This window comes from Aquarana catesbeiana, linkage group LG04, assembly GCF_042186555.1.
Source record: "Aquarana catesbeiana isolate 2022-GZ linkage group LG04, ASM4218655v1, whole genome shotgun sequence".
Lineage (NCBI taxonomy): Eukaryota > Metazoa > Chordata > Amphibia > Anura > Ranidae > Aquarana > Aquarana catesbeiana.
Window position 1 is genome coordinate 364,587,977 of NC_133327.1, and position 17,701 is coordinate 364,605,677.

Here is a 17,701-nt window from a genome sequence, read left to right on the forward strand (position 1 = left end):
GACGTCATCACGGCTCCGGCCAATCACAGCGCCGGAGCCGCGATACCCAGAAAGAAGATGGACGCTCTGTAGCAGAGGGGAGAGCGGTGACATCGCAGGCTCCTGTGTCAGGTAAGTGACACATAATGGGCTACTATGTGATGCGGTTCCATCGCTGAAGACGTCATGTGCACGACGGAACCACGCTCTTTACGTCACCTCCGGGCATACAGGTGGGTGGAACGCAAGTGCAGCGTTCGGCTGTCATATCCCCCATCTTGGTATATGCTTTGGATACAGTGACCTTTTTAACTTGTTTTATCTGTCGGGAACTGCTGTCATCCTATCCCAGTTCTCACTGGGTAGGAACACATAAGCTTTTGGGACTTTTTTTGTTTAAATCATGTTTTAAGGAAAATAAAAATTTTTTACTATATCACGCTATGGAAGCTCTTTATATTTTTTGATGCACGAGGGCCTTACAATACCCCCACCAATCAGGATATATCGGAGGCATCCACCGCAGAAAACAGGAGGCGGAGAGTCCCATCTAAAAAAACTACAGGCGTATTACCCCTGCAGGGGTTCCAGGAGCTGGGGCGCAGTTTCAGTGCTTGCCATAGGCGCCATTTTCACTAGATACGCCTCTGGGTGAGTAGACAATCAGAAGGGGGAGCACAAAAGTCACCAGGCAGCATTTTCTGCACCAAAGTCACCCCTGGGAGTTCCTGACCTGTTTTAGTGATGAATTCTATGGGACTAATACATTCCACATAGCACTGTTTAACTGCTGCACTGCACACTGGGTCCAGGTCTCAAGCTATGAACTGTAATATGGGCATGCGATTTCCACTTCCAGTTTGATGCATATGTGGTTTGCGGTTAATGCAGTCTGATCCAGTTTCAGTATATGTAATTTTAAGAGTTTCAGAGTAATCTCCATCCCTTGATGCATATATTTCTTGCGGCTGATGCAGATGTTTGTGTGAATGATGTATTGAAATACATGGTATATATTTTGTTTTATTGCACCTATTGAGGTATGGTTTACAATGTACTCTGCTGGCTGGTTGTTTATACATAGCCCAGTATAGTGCATATTGACTTACATTTAGTGCAATTGGTTCCAACATTGCACATACGCAGCTAATATATTAGTATGGTCACACTTGCATAACAAACCTCACCCCTACGGAAATAATTCTATGGTGAAAAAAACTCTATGGGGAAGGGAATTCAGGAGGCCTCTTACTGCCATTAGGATACCTCTCCCTTATATATTATTGTGCAAAAGTGTAATAAGGTAACCAGATTACAAGGATTTTTCCTGCACAAGCCTAGCAATCAGGCTTTCCAGGTAGCGCCGTATACCCATATTTTTGATAGTTTATGCATATAGAGCAGGGCACCGTAAGTGCTTTGTGTAAAGGGAGGAAGCAACCTGTCTATTTGCCATATAGGCCTGTCCTGAAGCGCAGTTGTATACACGTGCTATTAGCATAGTAGCCCATTATGCTTTACCTTTGCAGGGAAACAAAGAGGAAGGTTTTTGTGATTTGGGTAAGGTCTAATTGTATTTGCATCATACTGTGTACTTTGTGTTTTATTGGCAAATGAAGGGTTCAAACCACTAAGTTTGCCTTTCATAAATAGAGTTATAATGTCCAGATAAAAATACCTTTTACCATTCGCAGTGTGTGTTTCACATTTTTCTGTGTTCTCATTAATACAGTAAACCATTTGAAGTGTTTCACTGGTAGTGTGTAAGTCTTTTATTATTGATATAGTTGGTAAGATGACTGAACCCAGGGTGTCAGAGGTGATGGAGGATTTGCAGAGTCGGGGTCACCAGTGGGGTACAGAGTCAATTAGCAACCCTTACGAGGGTACCGCTACAATAGCATAAGCGTAGGGTCAAATGAAGAGGTCCATAAGCCTCCCATCATGAAGCAGACCCATGTGCCTGAAGTAGGGTGAATGGCAGCTTCAGCCCAGACTCCAGCAAGACCACGCCCACGATTAAGCTCCAAGGGGCAGAGCGAAATGTGTTGGGGGCGTGGCCTGGCTGGAGTCCGGGCTGAGGCTGGCATTCATCCCACTTCATACACATGGGTCTGCTTCATGAGGTGCGGCTTATGGACCTCTTCCTTTGACATTGCTGCAGCTTGGAACTAGGAGGAGCTCCCTGTCCCTGCCTGCACTCAGAGGTATAGTTGGACTTTACCTCTGTACCTGGGCGGGACCTAAATTTTGTCTTTGTGTCACTATAAGCATAGGGTGCTATAGCATGTCTGAGGAGCCTAATGGCTAATTGTGTAATTAGGGCCTTGCTTGGTTTTGTGGTGCAGAGTGTTTAGTGGGTTGGTAACTTTCTCACCAATCCTACACTTTAGTAGTGAGTTCTGGCGGTGGAGCGGCCACTCATGGAATGGTGGCATGTGCTCCGGCGAACCCGCCCTGGACGGTTGCTGTCGCAGATGCTGACCTGCAAACCCACTCTGTAAGTGCAGATGATGACTTACTGACCTTGGTAAGGCTGTAGGTGCAGATGGTGATTGGCTGACCCACTTGGTAAGGCTGTATGGATGAGTTCCCTAAAGCTCAGCACTTTTACAGGACATCAGCTTCCTTCCCTGGTCTTGTGTGAAAAGACCCGATCCTTACAGAGGAACCCGCTGAATTATCTCCACTTCTCCTTCTTAGGCCTCATAACTCTTTGGTGATTGTAGTTTCCACATACGCTTGCCCTCAAACTAAATTTCCCACAATCCTTGGGTGAACAACTAACCTCTGAACATACTGGGACTTGTTGTCCCTCTCGTATAACTCTGAAGAATTTGTCTTTAGGTCGTCCTCCCCAAGTGAGATCATTGTGCCAGCCCCCTGGCTACAGTTCCTTACCCACATATGCGCAGTATGCTCTCTCACAGCACAGCATTTTGAGGACACTATAATGCATAGGAAAAGTAAATAAAGGTGGATGATTTCTTTAAAGCTGAACTCCAGACAAACAGCGCACAGAATAAATACATGTATGAGAGCTGTTTTACCTGGCAAAATATTATGTATTTCTGACCATCCAGTTCTGAGATGTACACCGATCTATCATACAGTACAGTCCTGCCTGCCTGGCAGTGGTAGGAACCTGATATTTCTCTGCTGCAGCATAACTTCCACTTACAGGTCTTTTCCTCACCCTCATCTTGTGACTGGACAGTGAAAAGAGATCAGCACCCTGATGACCTTGTCTTTCTCCTTGTATTGCAGCATATCTGATTTGGCTTTTGGTGCTGCTTTTTTCTCCTATCTCTGAGCTCTACAGCACTAGGACTAAAAGAGGGCTGATTTCAAATCAAATAGGATATGTAGACTGCTTGCATTCAAAAAATAAATACATTTATTGATGCATTAATTTGTGTATTTTACATCTGCTTGGAGTTCAGCTTTGAGACCACTCTTTATTGCGGTGCTTTTGTCAGGGCTGGCTCAGCCCTTCCTTTTCTGAGCTGGCCGCTCAGCTGTCGGCTACTTGCCAGCTCTCATCTCTCTCCACAGTTACCCAGCTGTTGTGGATCTGCTTGTCAGTCCTGCCTACTTAAAGATCTCCAGCTCACTTAATTTCTTGCCTTCGCCTTGGTCACATCACAAGAAACCATCTCCTGCTTTCCTGTTTAAAGACTGGCTTTGCTGACATCCCTTCTGGCTCCTTATCCTACTTGCTGTTCCTCTACTTGGATCCCTGACTTCTGGCCTGTTTGATTACCCGATACGGTTACTGAACTCTGGCTTGGCTGACTACCCGATACGGTTACTGGACTCTGGCTATGCTTTCACTACACTTACTCTATTTACCTTTTAATTTTTATTAATAAACAAGTGTGATTTTACTGTACTTCTGTATGGTCTGGTTCATGGTTTCTGACAGCTTTGGAGTATTCCCATTAATGCTCGTTATGCCACGTGTTAACGTGAATGGTCTGCCTAACGCACTATAAAAGGTGTTTGTACCATTTATGGCAGCACACTGTCATGCAAGCCAGTGCGCTGTGCTGTGTTGCAAAGTGCATTTGGGGTGCCATTCATTACACGCATGTTAACGCAAAACTAAGGTGTGAATTCAACCTTTTATATAAATGATTCATTTGCAGTTATAAAAAAAAAGCATCACTTTGACAATGTTTTTGCTTTTTCTACCAATTTTTTTTAGGATTCATTTTGAATGTGTTCCACAAAGAAATGGAAAGCAAAATCAATCATTTTAATATGACCCAGTTTACGAAGATAGTTGAGATCTCTGGAGTTGATTAGGGGTTGACAGATGAAATTTACGGAATTTTGACTAGCTACAAGAATTGTATAATGACATTCTTCTGATTTCAGCAAGGAGTTTCAGGGTAGAAGAGGAATGTGAGCACATACTGAACAAGCTACTCATCTGCAAAGATGTTCGATATGATTTACACACTAATATTTGTATTCTGACTGTATAGGGAAACAAAAGTGTATTTTCAAGAAGTACACATTTTCAGTCATAACATATTTTGGATGAAAGTCATTTTTCTGTCACAATTTTTACTTTTCACTTCCTTTCCGTGTTACATATCTTTAGGGCTTGTAAAGTATAACTACAGTGTTGTATTTATGTCAAATGCTTCAGCCACTGTTCTTTCTGAAAGACTGCAGAGATAAAACGTATACATATATTTATATAGTAAAGCGCTGTGCAAACTGTTGGCGCTATATAAAGCCTGTATAATAATAATATATATTGTATTCAGTCCGGCTGAACAAACTGATACCATGGGATATGTAGTCCTTAGAAATGAAAACTAAGCCAAAGAAATGAGCAGTAAAAGCTACAAAGCATGCAGGGAATCCAATAATTTGATGATAGAGATGGTCAGCAGACAGGCAGCAATCACAACATGAAAGGAAATTTTTCAAGAAAGCTTATATTGGATTGTCAAAAGTAACTATTGTTTGTATTGCTACTACAATAATGCTGAAGTGATCAAATGAAAGTGTATGCTGTGACTATAGCACTCCCCTGACCAACAACTCCTTTTTCTAGAGTACAGTTAAAGTAGACACTTTATTGTCACTTCCCAAGGAGGCCAACACTACATCTGACTCATTAGGTGCCAGGACTGTGCCCGCCTGCTGGAAAGACTTCTTTGAGGGCACCACAGAGGGCATTTCCGACTCACCCATGGCCTAGAAAAACTGTGTTCTCCCTGTAAAACAAAACCTTCCCAAATGGGTGTTGGGCAGTCGGCCCTGGAGCACCGGAGGGTGGCAGTGGAGGACCAAAGGATAAAAAGGATGTGACAGCTAAATTTACAGCTGCCCCAAGCCATTGCAAAGTGTCCACGTTCACCACTCAGACAACAGAAGCTCCTCAAGCTTTGGCCAAGTAGTCCTCAGCAAAAGCGATACAAAGGATTGGGTTTTAAATAGTCCTCAGCGAAAGTCCCAAAAGACCGATAAAGCCAAAAGATGGGTTACCAGAGGGCAGTGAGACTGCTAATGAAGCACTTTCTATGCTCAAATGTCCCCAAGTAATTATGGCTGTCACACAGGTCATAACCAAGGGCTCCTCCCTAGTCCTCCTAAGAGTAGTAGAAGCAAAAAGTGCCCTAAAGCTTACCTTACATGAAAAGATTCCCCTGTCCATCCAAACAAGTGGGATGCAGGAATCTCCCTTTCTGGGACATTGTATTCTGACAACAGGATCTGCCATTGTCAGAATTCACTGATTAGCAACTGTAGCTAATTGGCAGCAGCCGCTGATCAAGAAAATTTTTAAGCATATTCCTTTGACATAAGTTTATCAAACTTATGTCAAAGGAATGATCAAAATTTAGCCGCTTAAAGCGGTATTTTACCCATTTTACAACTTGATAAAAAAGAATTTTCTTTAGCAACATTCCACATTAATAATTATGCTACCAAAATTAGTGTGGGCTGTAAATTGCCCTCAGCATTGCTCCAGTTTCTTCTTGCTTGAGGCTGACATTTTTCTGAAGCCCAGAGCCCCTGAGCAGCAGTAAATCATAAAGCGGAACTAAACCCAGTAGTTCAAAAAGTTACATTCCTGTAATGCTAACTGTCACATTTTGCTTGTTTCTTTAACTAATCTGTCAAATCTTCAAATAACTGGTGTCATAGCTGATCACATGAGCAGCACCATGGCAGTTGCAGTTCAAACAAGCAGCTTCCTTGGCTGTAAAGGATATGAGGGTTTAATTCTGCTTCAAGGCTGTCTGCCCCTACCAGGAACGGACTGGCCTACCGGGATAGCGGGAAATTTCCTGGTAGGCCGCCTGCTCTGGGGCCGCTGTCAGCTAGGAGCTCTGGAACTTTTTTTTTTTAAAAAAAAGAACAGCTGAGAGAGAAGCGGCTGTGCTGTGAACAGCAGGCGGGGCTGGCTGAGGAAATGTGTAGCAGCGAGGGCCGGAGGAGCAAGTAGCCATCGTGCAGCAGACAGTGACACCCCCCCCCCCTCCAGCCATTTGAATGTACACGGGTGCTGGATCGGGGATGAATAGGGGCGTCGGGAGGGAGATACACAGTACCTGAAGCCGTGTAGATAGAGGATGGTATGACCACAGCCACAGCAAAACTAATCCTGCAGCACACAGTGCTCTGGCTGAATGGAAACAAGATCGTCGGGAGCAATGTCATATGTAATGCTGGCCGGCCGGTGTCATCCAGAAATCTATGAGTTTTGGACAGTGTGCAGGTTACCGATCAGCCTCCCCTCCCTTTTGTCTGGCTCCATACTCTTTCTTTTTTTTTTTAGCTTCCTAACCTGCACACTGATAAGATCTCTGGGAGAGGCTGCAGCCCACTGGCATTCTGTGTCCAGTGACAGGTCACACATGGCTGGCTGTTAACCATTTTAGCTCAGCTATGTAGCCAGAGCTCTGTGTGTGCTGCACAGTTTGATGTTTTTTGGATGATTTACTGCTGATTCAGGCTAGAAGCTTCACAGACTCATTAACTGTTTACTGTTCTCCACTAATCCTGACCGGTTCACTGTAAGACAATTTGAATTTTGGAAATTGGATGTGTTGCTGTCTTCTGGCACTCGGTTGTTCTTTAAAAGGAGGATTACTAACTTGATCTTGAAGAGCTGGTTTAAGTAGAGTGGCGCAGCCCTTCTATACGCTTTTACACTGTGTTCAGCCATACGTGCATTCTCTGCTCATCTCATGTACTATGTCTGCAGTCTCTGACCATCTCCTGTATCATGTCTGCAGTGTCTGACCGTCTGCTGCATCATGTCTGCAGTCTCTGACCGTCTGCTGTATCATGTCTGCAGTCTCTGACCGTCTCTTGTATCATGTCTGCAGTCTCTGACCGTCTCCTGTATCATGTCTGCAGTCTCTGACCATCTCCTGTTTCATGTCTGCAGTCTCTGACCGTCTCCTGTTTCATGTCTGCAGTCTCTGACCGTCTCCTGTTTCATGTCTGCAGTCTCTGACCATCTCCTGTTTCATGTCTGCAGCCTCTGACTGTCATCTGTATCATGTCTGCAGTCTTTGACCATCTTCTGTTTCATGTCTGCAGTGTCTGACCGTCTTCTGTATCATGTCTGCAGTCTCTGACCATCTCCTGTATCATGTCTGCAATCTCTGACCATCTCCTGTATCATGTCCATAGTCTCTGACCATCTCCTGTATCATGTCCATAGTCTCTGACCATCTCCTGTATCATGTCCGCAGTCTCTGATCATCTCCTCTAATGTGTCTGCAGTCTCTGACCATCTCTTGTATCATGTCTGCAGTCTCTGAACACCTCTTGTATCATGTTCACAATCTCTGACCATCTCTTGTAGTGTGTCTTACACATATACAAAAATGACATTTAAATCCTGCAAGGCTATTTAAAAGCACCTGAACATATTCAAAAAATATGGGGATATGGTCACACTATATGGCAGCCCACTTACTGCGTCAAATTACCCCTTAATTAGTGGGTCCTACACTAGTAAAAGAATGAAAGGTCCTGCGTCTAAACCATGGGAGATACATTCCTCTTTTATGGGAGAACTGAAGGGACTCCTCCTATATACTGGTGGACACTAATGGAGGGGGGGGTTGGAGTTCTCCCATAAAGAGGAGTGTATCTCCAATGTTTGAAACGCAGGGTCTTTCATTCTTTTACTAGTGTAGGACCCACTAATAATGGGGTACTTTGGTTCAGTAAGAGGGCTGCCATATAGTGTGACCAAATCCCCCATATTTTTTGAATATGGTCAGGTAATTTTACATAGCCTTGCAGGATTTAAATGTCATTTTTGTGACATTTAAATCCTGTAATATTTTGTACTGTTTGTTGGTCTTATCAGCACCATCTTGAATGTAAACGCATTTTTAGGGTGTGCCCCCCAAGTATGATTTTGTTTTTTACACATATACAACGTGCATCACGTGTGTATATATGTATGTATATATGTGTCTATCTATCTATCTATCTATCTATCTATCTATCTATCTATCTATCTATCTATCTATAGCAGTGTTTCTCAACTCCAGTCCTCAAGGCGCACCAACAGGTCATGTTTTCAGGATTTCCCTCAGATGAAACAGCTGTGGTAATTACTAAGGCAGTGAAACTGATCAAACGTAAGCAAAATAGTGGAAATCCTAAAAACATGACCTGTTGGTGCGCCTCGAGGACTGGAGTTGAGAAACATTGATCTATAGTATAGTATATATAAAAAAATTCCGCGCTAGAAACACATATAAATGAGCAGCAGTAAACAGTGCGACAACACCAATCAGAATAAAGAAAAATTATAAACTGCGCTAAACAAAAAATATCAGGTAAGGTGGAAGTGTTGCCTACCACCAGCAAATATTGATAGAATTATGAGAAGCAATAATAAACACAGAAAAAGTCCAAATCTTCAAAGATAGTAGGATGTTCAGCTTAATTGTAGGTAACAGTCCAAAATAAGCTATGATTGCCCTTACCAGAACTTCAGTGATAATGAGCGGATGGCATAAAACCCTGCCAGGGCCTTAGGGATAATAAACCAGTCAGCACCTTCCGTTTTCAGATTAAAGTCCCCTCAATGGATGCAGGAGAAGAAACAAACAGAAAAAAACTGTCCATAGTGTAGTATATCAGATGCTTAGCATGGACAAACAAACATACCAAACACCCTGGTGAGCACAGGAACAACCAAAAAAAAAAGGGGAGGGAAGTGAAAAAAAACCCCACCACCGTGGCTGTAGATTGTGCTTACCGACTCACGGTGATAAGCAGGCTCTATGTCAAACTAGGAGCTGATCAGTAGTTGACAAGGAACACTTTGATTCGTCCACAAGCCGTCCATTAGCCCGAAGTCCATACCATCAGTATGCAACCCAGAATATAAATGATAAACTTTCCATGGTGAAGTACCTGGCAGTCAGATATCCAAATTGTAATCTCAGCAATATCGCCAAAGGTGTGCTAGAGGTTATTGAAGTGGAACTACTTGAATTAGAGTGAGAAAGTAGATGCAGACGCTTAGTATAGTTAGCATTTTATGCAATAAATGGCCATGTGGCCATTCACTTTCCGGAAAGAAAGAGGGAGAGTGGAGGGGGCAAGAAAGGAGATGAGAGAGAAAAAAAAAAAAAAAGAGAGAGAATAAAAAGAGAATACATGGAAGAGAGAGAAAAAGAGGGGGAGGTACAAAAAAAAGGGAGAGACATAATAAGAGAGAGAACAAGAAAGATGGATAGAGAAAGAGAGAAGAGATAAGGAAAAAAACAAGAAATTATGATAGAGAGAGATAAAGGGGAAAGAAAGGAGAACAAAGAGAAGGAGTGGTACATCCTAAAATGTACCATAAGGGATTTAACACAGTATTGCCCCGTACACACGATAGGATTTTCCGATGGAAAATGTGTAATAGGACCTTGTTGTCGGAAATTCCGACCGTGTGTAGGCTCCATCACACATTTTCCATCGGATTTTCCGTCACACAAAGTTTGAGAGCTTGCTATAAAATTTTCCGACAACAAAATCCATTGTCGGAAATTCCGATCGTGTGTACACAAATCCGACGGACAAAGTGCCATGCATGCTCAGAATAAATTAAGAGACGAAAGCTATTGGCTACTGCCCCGTTTATAGTCCCGACGTACGTGTTTTACGTCACCATGTTCAGAACGATCAGATTTTCCGACAACTTTGTGTGACCGTGTGTATGCAAGACAAGTTTGAGCCAACATCTGTCATAAAAAATCCATGGATTTTGTTGACGGAATGTCCGATCAATGTCCGACCGTGTGTACAGGGCATATTAGTGGAAGAGACTCAGGGAGTGCTAAATGTCTGCCTGTTAGGGATGCAAATGACTTGCCTTACCTTGGGTGCTGACAACCCACGCTATGTCATTGGGGCTGGTATGAAATTATTTCCAGGGCTGGTTTTTATTCCCAGTCCAGCCCTGGCCCCTACAAACTCGGCAGTGCCTAAAAATGGAGAGCAACTGATCATGTACAGAGCAGGGCCAGACAGTGTATGACTGGATTTTAAACAGTATAGAAACTTCTTTTTAATGTTTTACATAGCTACACCTGCAAAAGGGGCCAGCCTAAAGTGATCGAACGGGACTTATTTTTCTGACTAAAGTTCCACTTTAAATGAAGATGGATAGTAGGCATAGCTTTTACCACACTGTTTCCAACTCAAAGGGAAGAAGCACGACACCTGTGACCACTAATAGGGGAAGAGAGGAAAAATGGAGAGAGACCCCCTGCTTACCATAGTTCTGCCCAGACCAGGATTACGAGGGCCCGTCAAGTGGAGGAGCAGGATGCTACCACCCCCCCCAGGGTAGGGGGGCTCCTCATCTGAGAGGGACATTGTGGGTCTTTATAACCAAAATATTCACAGGCTGTCCTTGCCACAACTGTTGCAGCCAAACAAGTACTGCTTATGCTCTATGTTTGAAAATGGGGCGACTACCAGTATCTGTATTATCTGATCTCTCAGCCAGCAACTTGCTGGAAGTAAAACCAAATGAACTAAGATATCGAGGATAAAAATGTCTAAGGCTGTAGATGGAGCCATTATCAACCACGGGTTCCAGGAAAGAAATCGCTCAATTCCCCCATCAACACAGACAGTGTTGACAGGGGATCCCTCCTTCTGAGTTATAAGAGCCGCTAGCAATAATTGCATGGTAAATTCTACAGGCTGGTTGTACCCAAGTTGATTGATCGAGTACATTCAGCCTGCCCATACATGGTTTGAATCTAGGCCGGTCCAGCAGGGATTTGAACAGTCTATGGCCAGCTTTAGTCCTACCTCCTAGATGCTAGGCCACTAATTGTGTTGTTCCTCAGTGTAGGGTTTTTTTTTTGTCCTTTGCAAGGGCTGCCTTTTGTCTTTTAGTTGCACCTAGCAACCTGCTTCTGCAGGGGGCACTATACTTGATAAGTGATGACCTGAAGCAGAGTTGTGTCCTCCAATGAACCAAAGCAGCCTTTTTCAACATGATCATGATTGTGCATCATTTTAAAGGGTACATCGAAAAACGGTTGAGAAACACTGAACTAAAGAGCCGTTTTGACTGTGGCCTGTACATACACATATAACCCACTAGGTGGCATTGCTGGATTGCTTGACGTTGTTACAGTATTATTAAACAGCTTCTTAGACTTTGATACAGCTTTCATATGAAACTTAACGTAATGATAATAATGTTTCAGTGCGTTGATTGTTTTTACTGTCATTTTAGTAAACCAACTGAGATTTAGATTATGGTGAAACACATAGGTCAGCTCACTTACCAGGTGGAATAGGGTGGTATGTTTGCTTTATAGTTTGAGTCTCAACTTCATAACAAGTCACATTTGTGAAGTCAGGAAAACCAATCTCTTTACAAATGTGACAGGAGGTCTTTTTGGTGCCATTGATAGGAAGGAGAGCATAATTATCCATTAATATAGTGATCCCTATTCATGTAGGTGCACATTGGTAGAATTAGAAGGCATAGTTATAGGGTGGCAAATGAATAATGTGATCGTCACAAGAGTGTGTTTGCGTTATACATGTAAACTATACCTAAAGCTGACCATGCACTATACCACATGTGTTAAACACAAGGCCCGCGGCCCGAATCCTGCCCGTCAGACCATTTCATGTGGCCCTTACACCCAGGGCTTTTTTTCAGCCGGAACATGACGGAACACTTGCCCTCCACTCCCTGCTCGCCACTATCATTTGTAAACACAGAAGGCTTCTGTGTTTACATGCATGGAGGCTTTTATGGGGGATGGGGGAGAAATGAGGGCTGTGGAGGGAGTTGTGTGCAAAGGTGGGAGGTGGAGGAGAGTGGCGCAGAGTTCAGCGCCAAGGACAAGGGGTGGAAGCCTGTGAAAGAGAGACGAACCCTGCACTCTGTATGTAGCTCACTCCTGAACTCTGCACTTTGTACATAACGCACTCCTGAACCCTCAACTGTGTACATAGCGCATTCCTGAACTCTGTTCGTAATGCACTCCTGAACTCTGCACTCTGTACGTAATGCACTCCTGAACTCTGTACGTAATACACTCCTGAACTCTGCACTCTGTACGTAATGCACTCCTGAACTCTGCACTCTGTACGTAATGCACTCCTGAACTCTGCACTCTGTACGTAATGCACTCCTGAACTCTGCACTCTGTACGTAATGCACTCCTGAACTCTGCACTCTGTACGTAATGCACTCCTGAACTCTGCACTCTGTATATAATGCACTCCTTAACTTTGCACTGTATACCTGGTGCACTCCTGAACTCTGCACTGTGTACATGGCGCATTCCTGAACTCTGCAATCTGTACGTAATGCACTCCAGAACTCTGTATATAACACACTCCTTAACTCTCCACTGTGTACATAGAGCACTCCCGAACTCTGTACGTAATGCACTCCTGAACTCTGCACTCTGTATATAATGCACTTCTGAACTCTGCACTCTGTACATAATGCACTTCTGAACTCTGCACTCTGTACGTAATGCCCTCCTGAACTCTGCAGTTTGTACATAGTGCACTCCTGAACTCTGCACTCTGTACATAATGCACTTCTGAACTCTGCACGTAATGCCCTCCTGAACTCTGCAGTTTGTACATAGTGCACTCCTGAACTCTGCACTCTGTATGTAGCCTGCTTCTGGGCTCTGTACTTTGTATGTAGCGTACTCCTGAACACTGCATGCATTGCCTTACTGATATAACTGGCCCTTTAAGGGCAACCATAATGCTGATGCGGACCATGATAAATTTGAGTTTGACACCCCTGCATTATACTATCTGATTGTACAATTGCCTTTTGATCCACCATCAACTATAATGTGCAGAAGCCTGCCTCATTTGATACTATTTATATAAATTGCGTTACTATTCCAAAGTTTTGGTATATCTAAAAGAGATTGTACGGGGATTAAACAATCAGATTGTATAGTGTAGGGGCATCCAAAAGTTAAGTTTTTTTTTCCTCATCGGGAAAGCAAATATTTAAAAGTCATAAAATAATACAGTTTTGTAATCATTTGTTATGATATAATATGTCCTTAAATGCAAGCTATGTAAGTCTCCAAATTTACCTTGGAATTGGCCTCTTGCAGTCTTCTCTACTGCATGCTGATAGGAGAAGACAGCAGATTGATAGAGAGATATGCCCATCAGTGTGCTGCTTCACCTTTCATGATCCATTCGATTGGTGGCATTACAAGGGGACCTGTGAGTGAAAGAAAAACTGCAGCAGAGAAAGTTCAAGTCCCCTTTTCTGGTAGACTGTTGTTTGCTGTGTGGCAGAGCTGTGTAAATCTCAGATTGGAAAGACAGAAACACAAATTATTTGGCAGGTAAAATAGCTATCATATATGTATTTGATTTGTGTATCCAGCTGTTCTTGGCTGGAGTTTAGCTTTAAAGTGAAAGGCAGACGTAGCACAAGGGGAGCTAAAGTTTTTAAAAGTACAACTGCTAACTGCTATTTTATGTTGCAGATCATTTGACACATCTGAGGTTGATCAAGATTATAAGCCACGTTCATTGGCTTTAATTTTTGTGGAGGATAAAGAGACCACCATTTCCAGTGAGAAAGACTCCCGTGTTGCTGTTCAGGAAGATCAGGATAAGGTAGGATAAAACATGACTCAATGCTTTATTCAGTACATTTTAGCCTAATTGTTACTTTTGTTTTTAGCTTTTTGCATTTATTTTACTATTCTTAAAGCAGTATTAAACACAATTTTTAGATGTGATGCCTGCATTAGTTTTTATTTATAATTTATTATTTTTTTAGGCTTTTTACCTTTATTTTTACCTGGCGATCCAGCCTGTACATCTGTCTTGTCCAGATAAAGTAGCAGTTAGGGCTCCTTAACACTAGTGATTGGGGGGGGGGGGGGGGCAGTTAAACCCTGGAGTTGAGCCCCTTCCCACTCAATAGCTTGCCGTTTAGCTATAGAGGCAGCAACCAGGGGTGTACACATGCCACAGCAGGAATTATTCCCCTTTTTACTTTTGGTGGCATAGTGCCTGCTGATTGCGACCTATTTCAAGTTCATGGGGCCACTCTGCCCCAAGCAGAAGCGTCGTGCAACCATGTGTAATGCACGCAGTTGTGGCAAGCTAGTGTGGGATTCAAGGGGTTACAGCAGGCAGTGAGGAGGTGATACATCCTCACCACCAGTCAAATGCTCTTTGAAGAAGAAGAATTAATAATTTATGTAAAATCTTTATCCCAAAAAGAAAAAAATGGTTTGCTGTAACTGCTAATAACGTGTTAGCTGGAGTATAGCTTCAATTTGTTAGTCAAGTCCATCCAAATCTGCTAGATTAACACTACACTCCTGTGACAAAGCTGCTGCACAGAGCTGTCTCTGTTGCTCCTTCATCCAGAGTGGAGACACCCTAAGACAGGAAGTGTGTTACTGGCTGGATCACCAGGTGAAATAACTTAAAAAAACTAACCGAAAGAATAAAACTAATGCAGCTGCCACATCTAAGGATTGGTAAGTTGCAATATATTCAATAAGTTTTTATTGAAAAAAAAAAGAATATTAACAGACAAAGCATGGGACAACATAAAGTGTTATATATACAACCGTTTCGAATAACACAGGCAGAAGTTACAGATGTCAAAATAATTCTTGACAATTCTGTAAGTTATTGACCAGTCAGTATGTGTTAAAGGCATCAATAATTACAGATATAAGAACATGTCTCCTCCGTAGGAGATAGATGAAAGAGAAAGAAGAGAAAGAAAGAAGAAAAGGTCAGAAAAGACAGGGGATGGGGAAAAGGGGAATGGGGTGGAAGTGGAAGGCTCCTGCATTAGTTATAAGCAACAATAAAAAAACTCTATGCGCAGTGATCATAGTCCAGTGGGTTGAGAAGTGATTTCAGCATACGTAGAGGAGAAAGTAAAGGCGAACCAGCAGGCCCATATTGTATGCGCAACTGGGTTTAAATCTCTGTTCATATGTAAGATCTTCCAGGTAAGTTGCAATATAAACAAACCAAGATTTCACAATGTTGTCAAGAACAAAAAGTTTGTAATTTGGGTATTAGGAGGACTGGCTGCAAACATTAAATTTATTCTCGCTGGAGATGCGACGCTTGAGGGGGACATGATAGCAATCTACAAATACCTCAATGGCGATCCCAGCATAGGAAAAAACTATTCAGTCTCAGGGAGTGTAGGAGGACACAGGGCCACACATTGAGACTGGAGGAGACGTGGTTTAACCTTAAATTGCGCAGGGGATTCTTCACTGTCAGGGCAATAAGGATGTGGAACACACTCCCACAATTGGTGGTGGCTGCAGGGAGTATGGATATTATTTAAAGACTCTTGGATATATATATATCTTAAAAAACAAAACATACAGAGATATGGGAAATCATTATAGACACTGACACACATACACCTACACAGGTTGAACTGGAAGGACTATTGTTTTTTTTTTCAGCCTTACCTACTATGTATCTATGTAACTATGTTATATTTTGTTTAGAGAGACACTACTGCCTTGTCCATTGTGTAAAGCCCACCTCCCAACCACTTAATACTCACCTCTAAGTTCCTTCTTCTGTAGCTTCCAGGTATGGTGGGGCATAGGACCTCCTCCCATGTTGCAGTGTTTGGGCCTAGTGACCAAACGCTCAACACAATCACTGTCACATAATGGATAAGTGACCGCTTTCTCTGAGCACCGACACCACCTGGTGGCTCTGCAACAAAAATAGGAGTGGTGGAGAACAGCTGGAGAGGTGAGTTTAACGTGATCACTACAGGCTTTACATAGACGCTGTCACTTTGCCCTGAATGAGTAAAGTGACAGTGCCCCTTTTAAGATGCAAACATTAAATAAAATTATGTATTAAAATAACGAAACTGAGATCCAGATTTCCTTATTTGGTAGCTATTCTAGTTAATCATTTTATTTTAGTCCCTGCAATCACATATTTTTTAAAACTGTTCTTAATTTAAAGTGGAATTTTCCCCATAACAACTTGATACAAAATATTGTTCTTTACCAAAATTAGTGTGTGCTGTAAATTGTCTCCAGCATTGCTCCTGTTTTTTCTTGCTGGAGGCTGCCATTTTGCTGAATCCCAGAGCTTTTGAACAGCAGCCAATCATAAAGTGGAACTAAACCCATCGATTTAACAGTTTCATAAAAAAAGTTACATTCCTGGAATGCCGGGATGGCTAAGGCTCGGTTCACACATGGGCGGCACGACTTGCAGGTCGCCTCAGCGAGGCGACCTGCAAACGACTGCCGGGGCGACTTGCGAGACGACTTCTGCATAGAAGTCTATGCAAGTCGCCCCAAGTCGCCCCCAAAGTAATACAGGAACCTTTTTCTAAGTCGGAGCGACTTGCGTCGCTCCGATTAGAACGGTTCCATAGCACAGAACGGGAGGCGACTTGTCAGGCGACTAGGTCGCCTGACAAGTCGCCCCAGTGTGAACCGAGCCTAACTGTCACATTTGCTTTTGTCCTCAACCAAACTGTCAAACCTTTAAATGGCTGGAGTCATAACTGATCACATGTGCAGCTCCATGGTAGTTGCAGATCAAACTTCCTTGGCTGTAAAGGATAGGAGGGTTTAATTCCACTTTAAGGCTGCCAGCAGATTTGCCTCTACAAATTCAGCAGTGCCTAAAAATGGAGAGCAACTGAGCATGTGCAGAGCAGGGTGAGACAATGTATGAGTGTTTTTTAAACAGTCTAGGCACTTATTATTAATGTGGAACTTTACTCATAACAACTTAATAAGAAATAATGTTCTTTAGCATAGAACATACATTCCACATTAATAATTGTGCAACCAAAATTAATGTGTGCTGTAAATTGCCTTCAGCATTGCTCCAGTTTCCTCTTGCTGGAGGTTGCCATTTTGCTGAAGCCCAGAGCCACTGAGCAGCAGTAAATAATAAAACTGGACTAACATAGGCAAAACTTGCTCAGAACAAACAATTGAATAAAGTGATTGAAATAATGACTGATTATAAAACATATACTATAAATCGAGCCAATATAAAACAGGTGAAACAAAGTGATGAAAGTCCGGTGTGCACAACCAAATAGACAGTGAAAAGGCTGCAATCGACATAAATGATAATAGTCCAACGATTGAATGATGTGATCCAAACAATATTATATTATGACAGTCTAAATGATTTTCCACACAGATAATAAATCCCTCCACCA

At 42.7% G+C, this 17,701-nt stretch overlaps 1 protein-coding gene across 1 annotated transcript in view; it reads left to right on the forward strand.

Annotated features, from left to right (window-relative positions):
- The window catches only part of CRYBG1 (crystallin beta-gamma domain containing 1), a 343,574-nt gene that overhangs the window by 114,227 nt on the left and 211,646 nt on the right, over positions 1-17,701 (forward strand). The window contains exon 2 of the mRNA XM_073627016.1: positions 13,983-14,115. Coding sequence (XP_073483117.1) covers positions 13,983-14,115 — 133 coding nt within the window. The remainder of the gene's footprint in view (positions 1-13,982; positions 14,116-17,701) is intronic.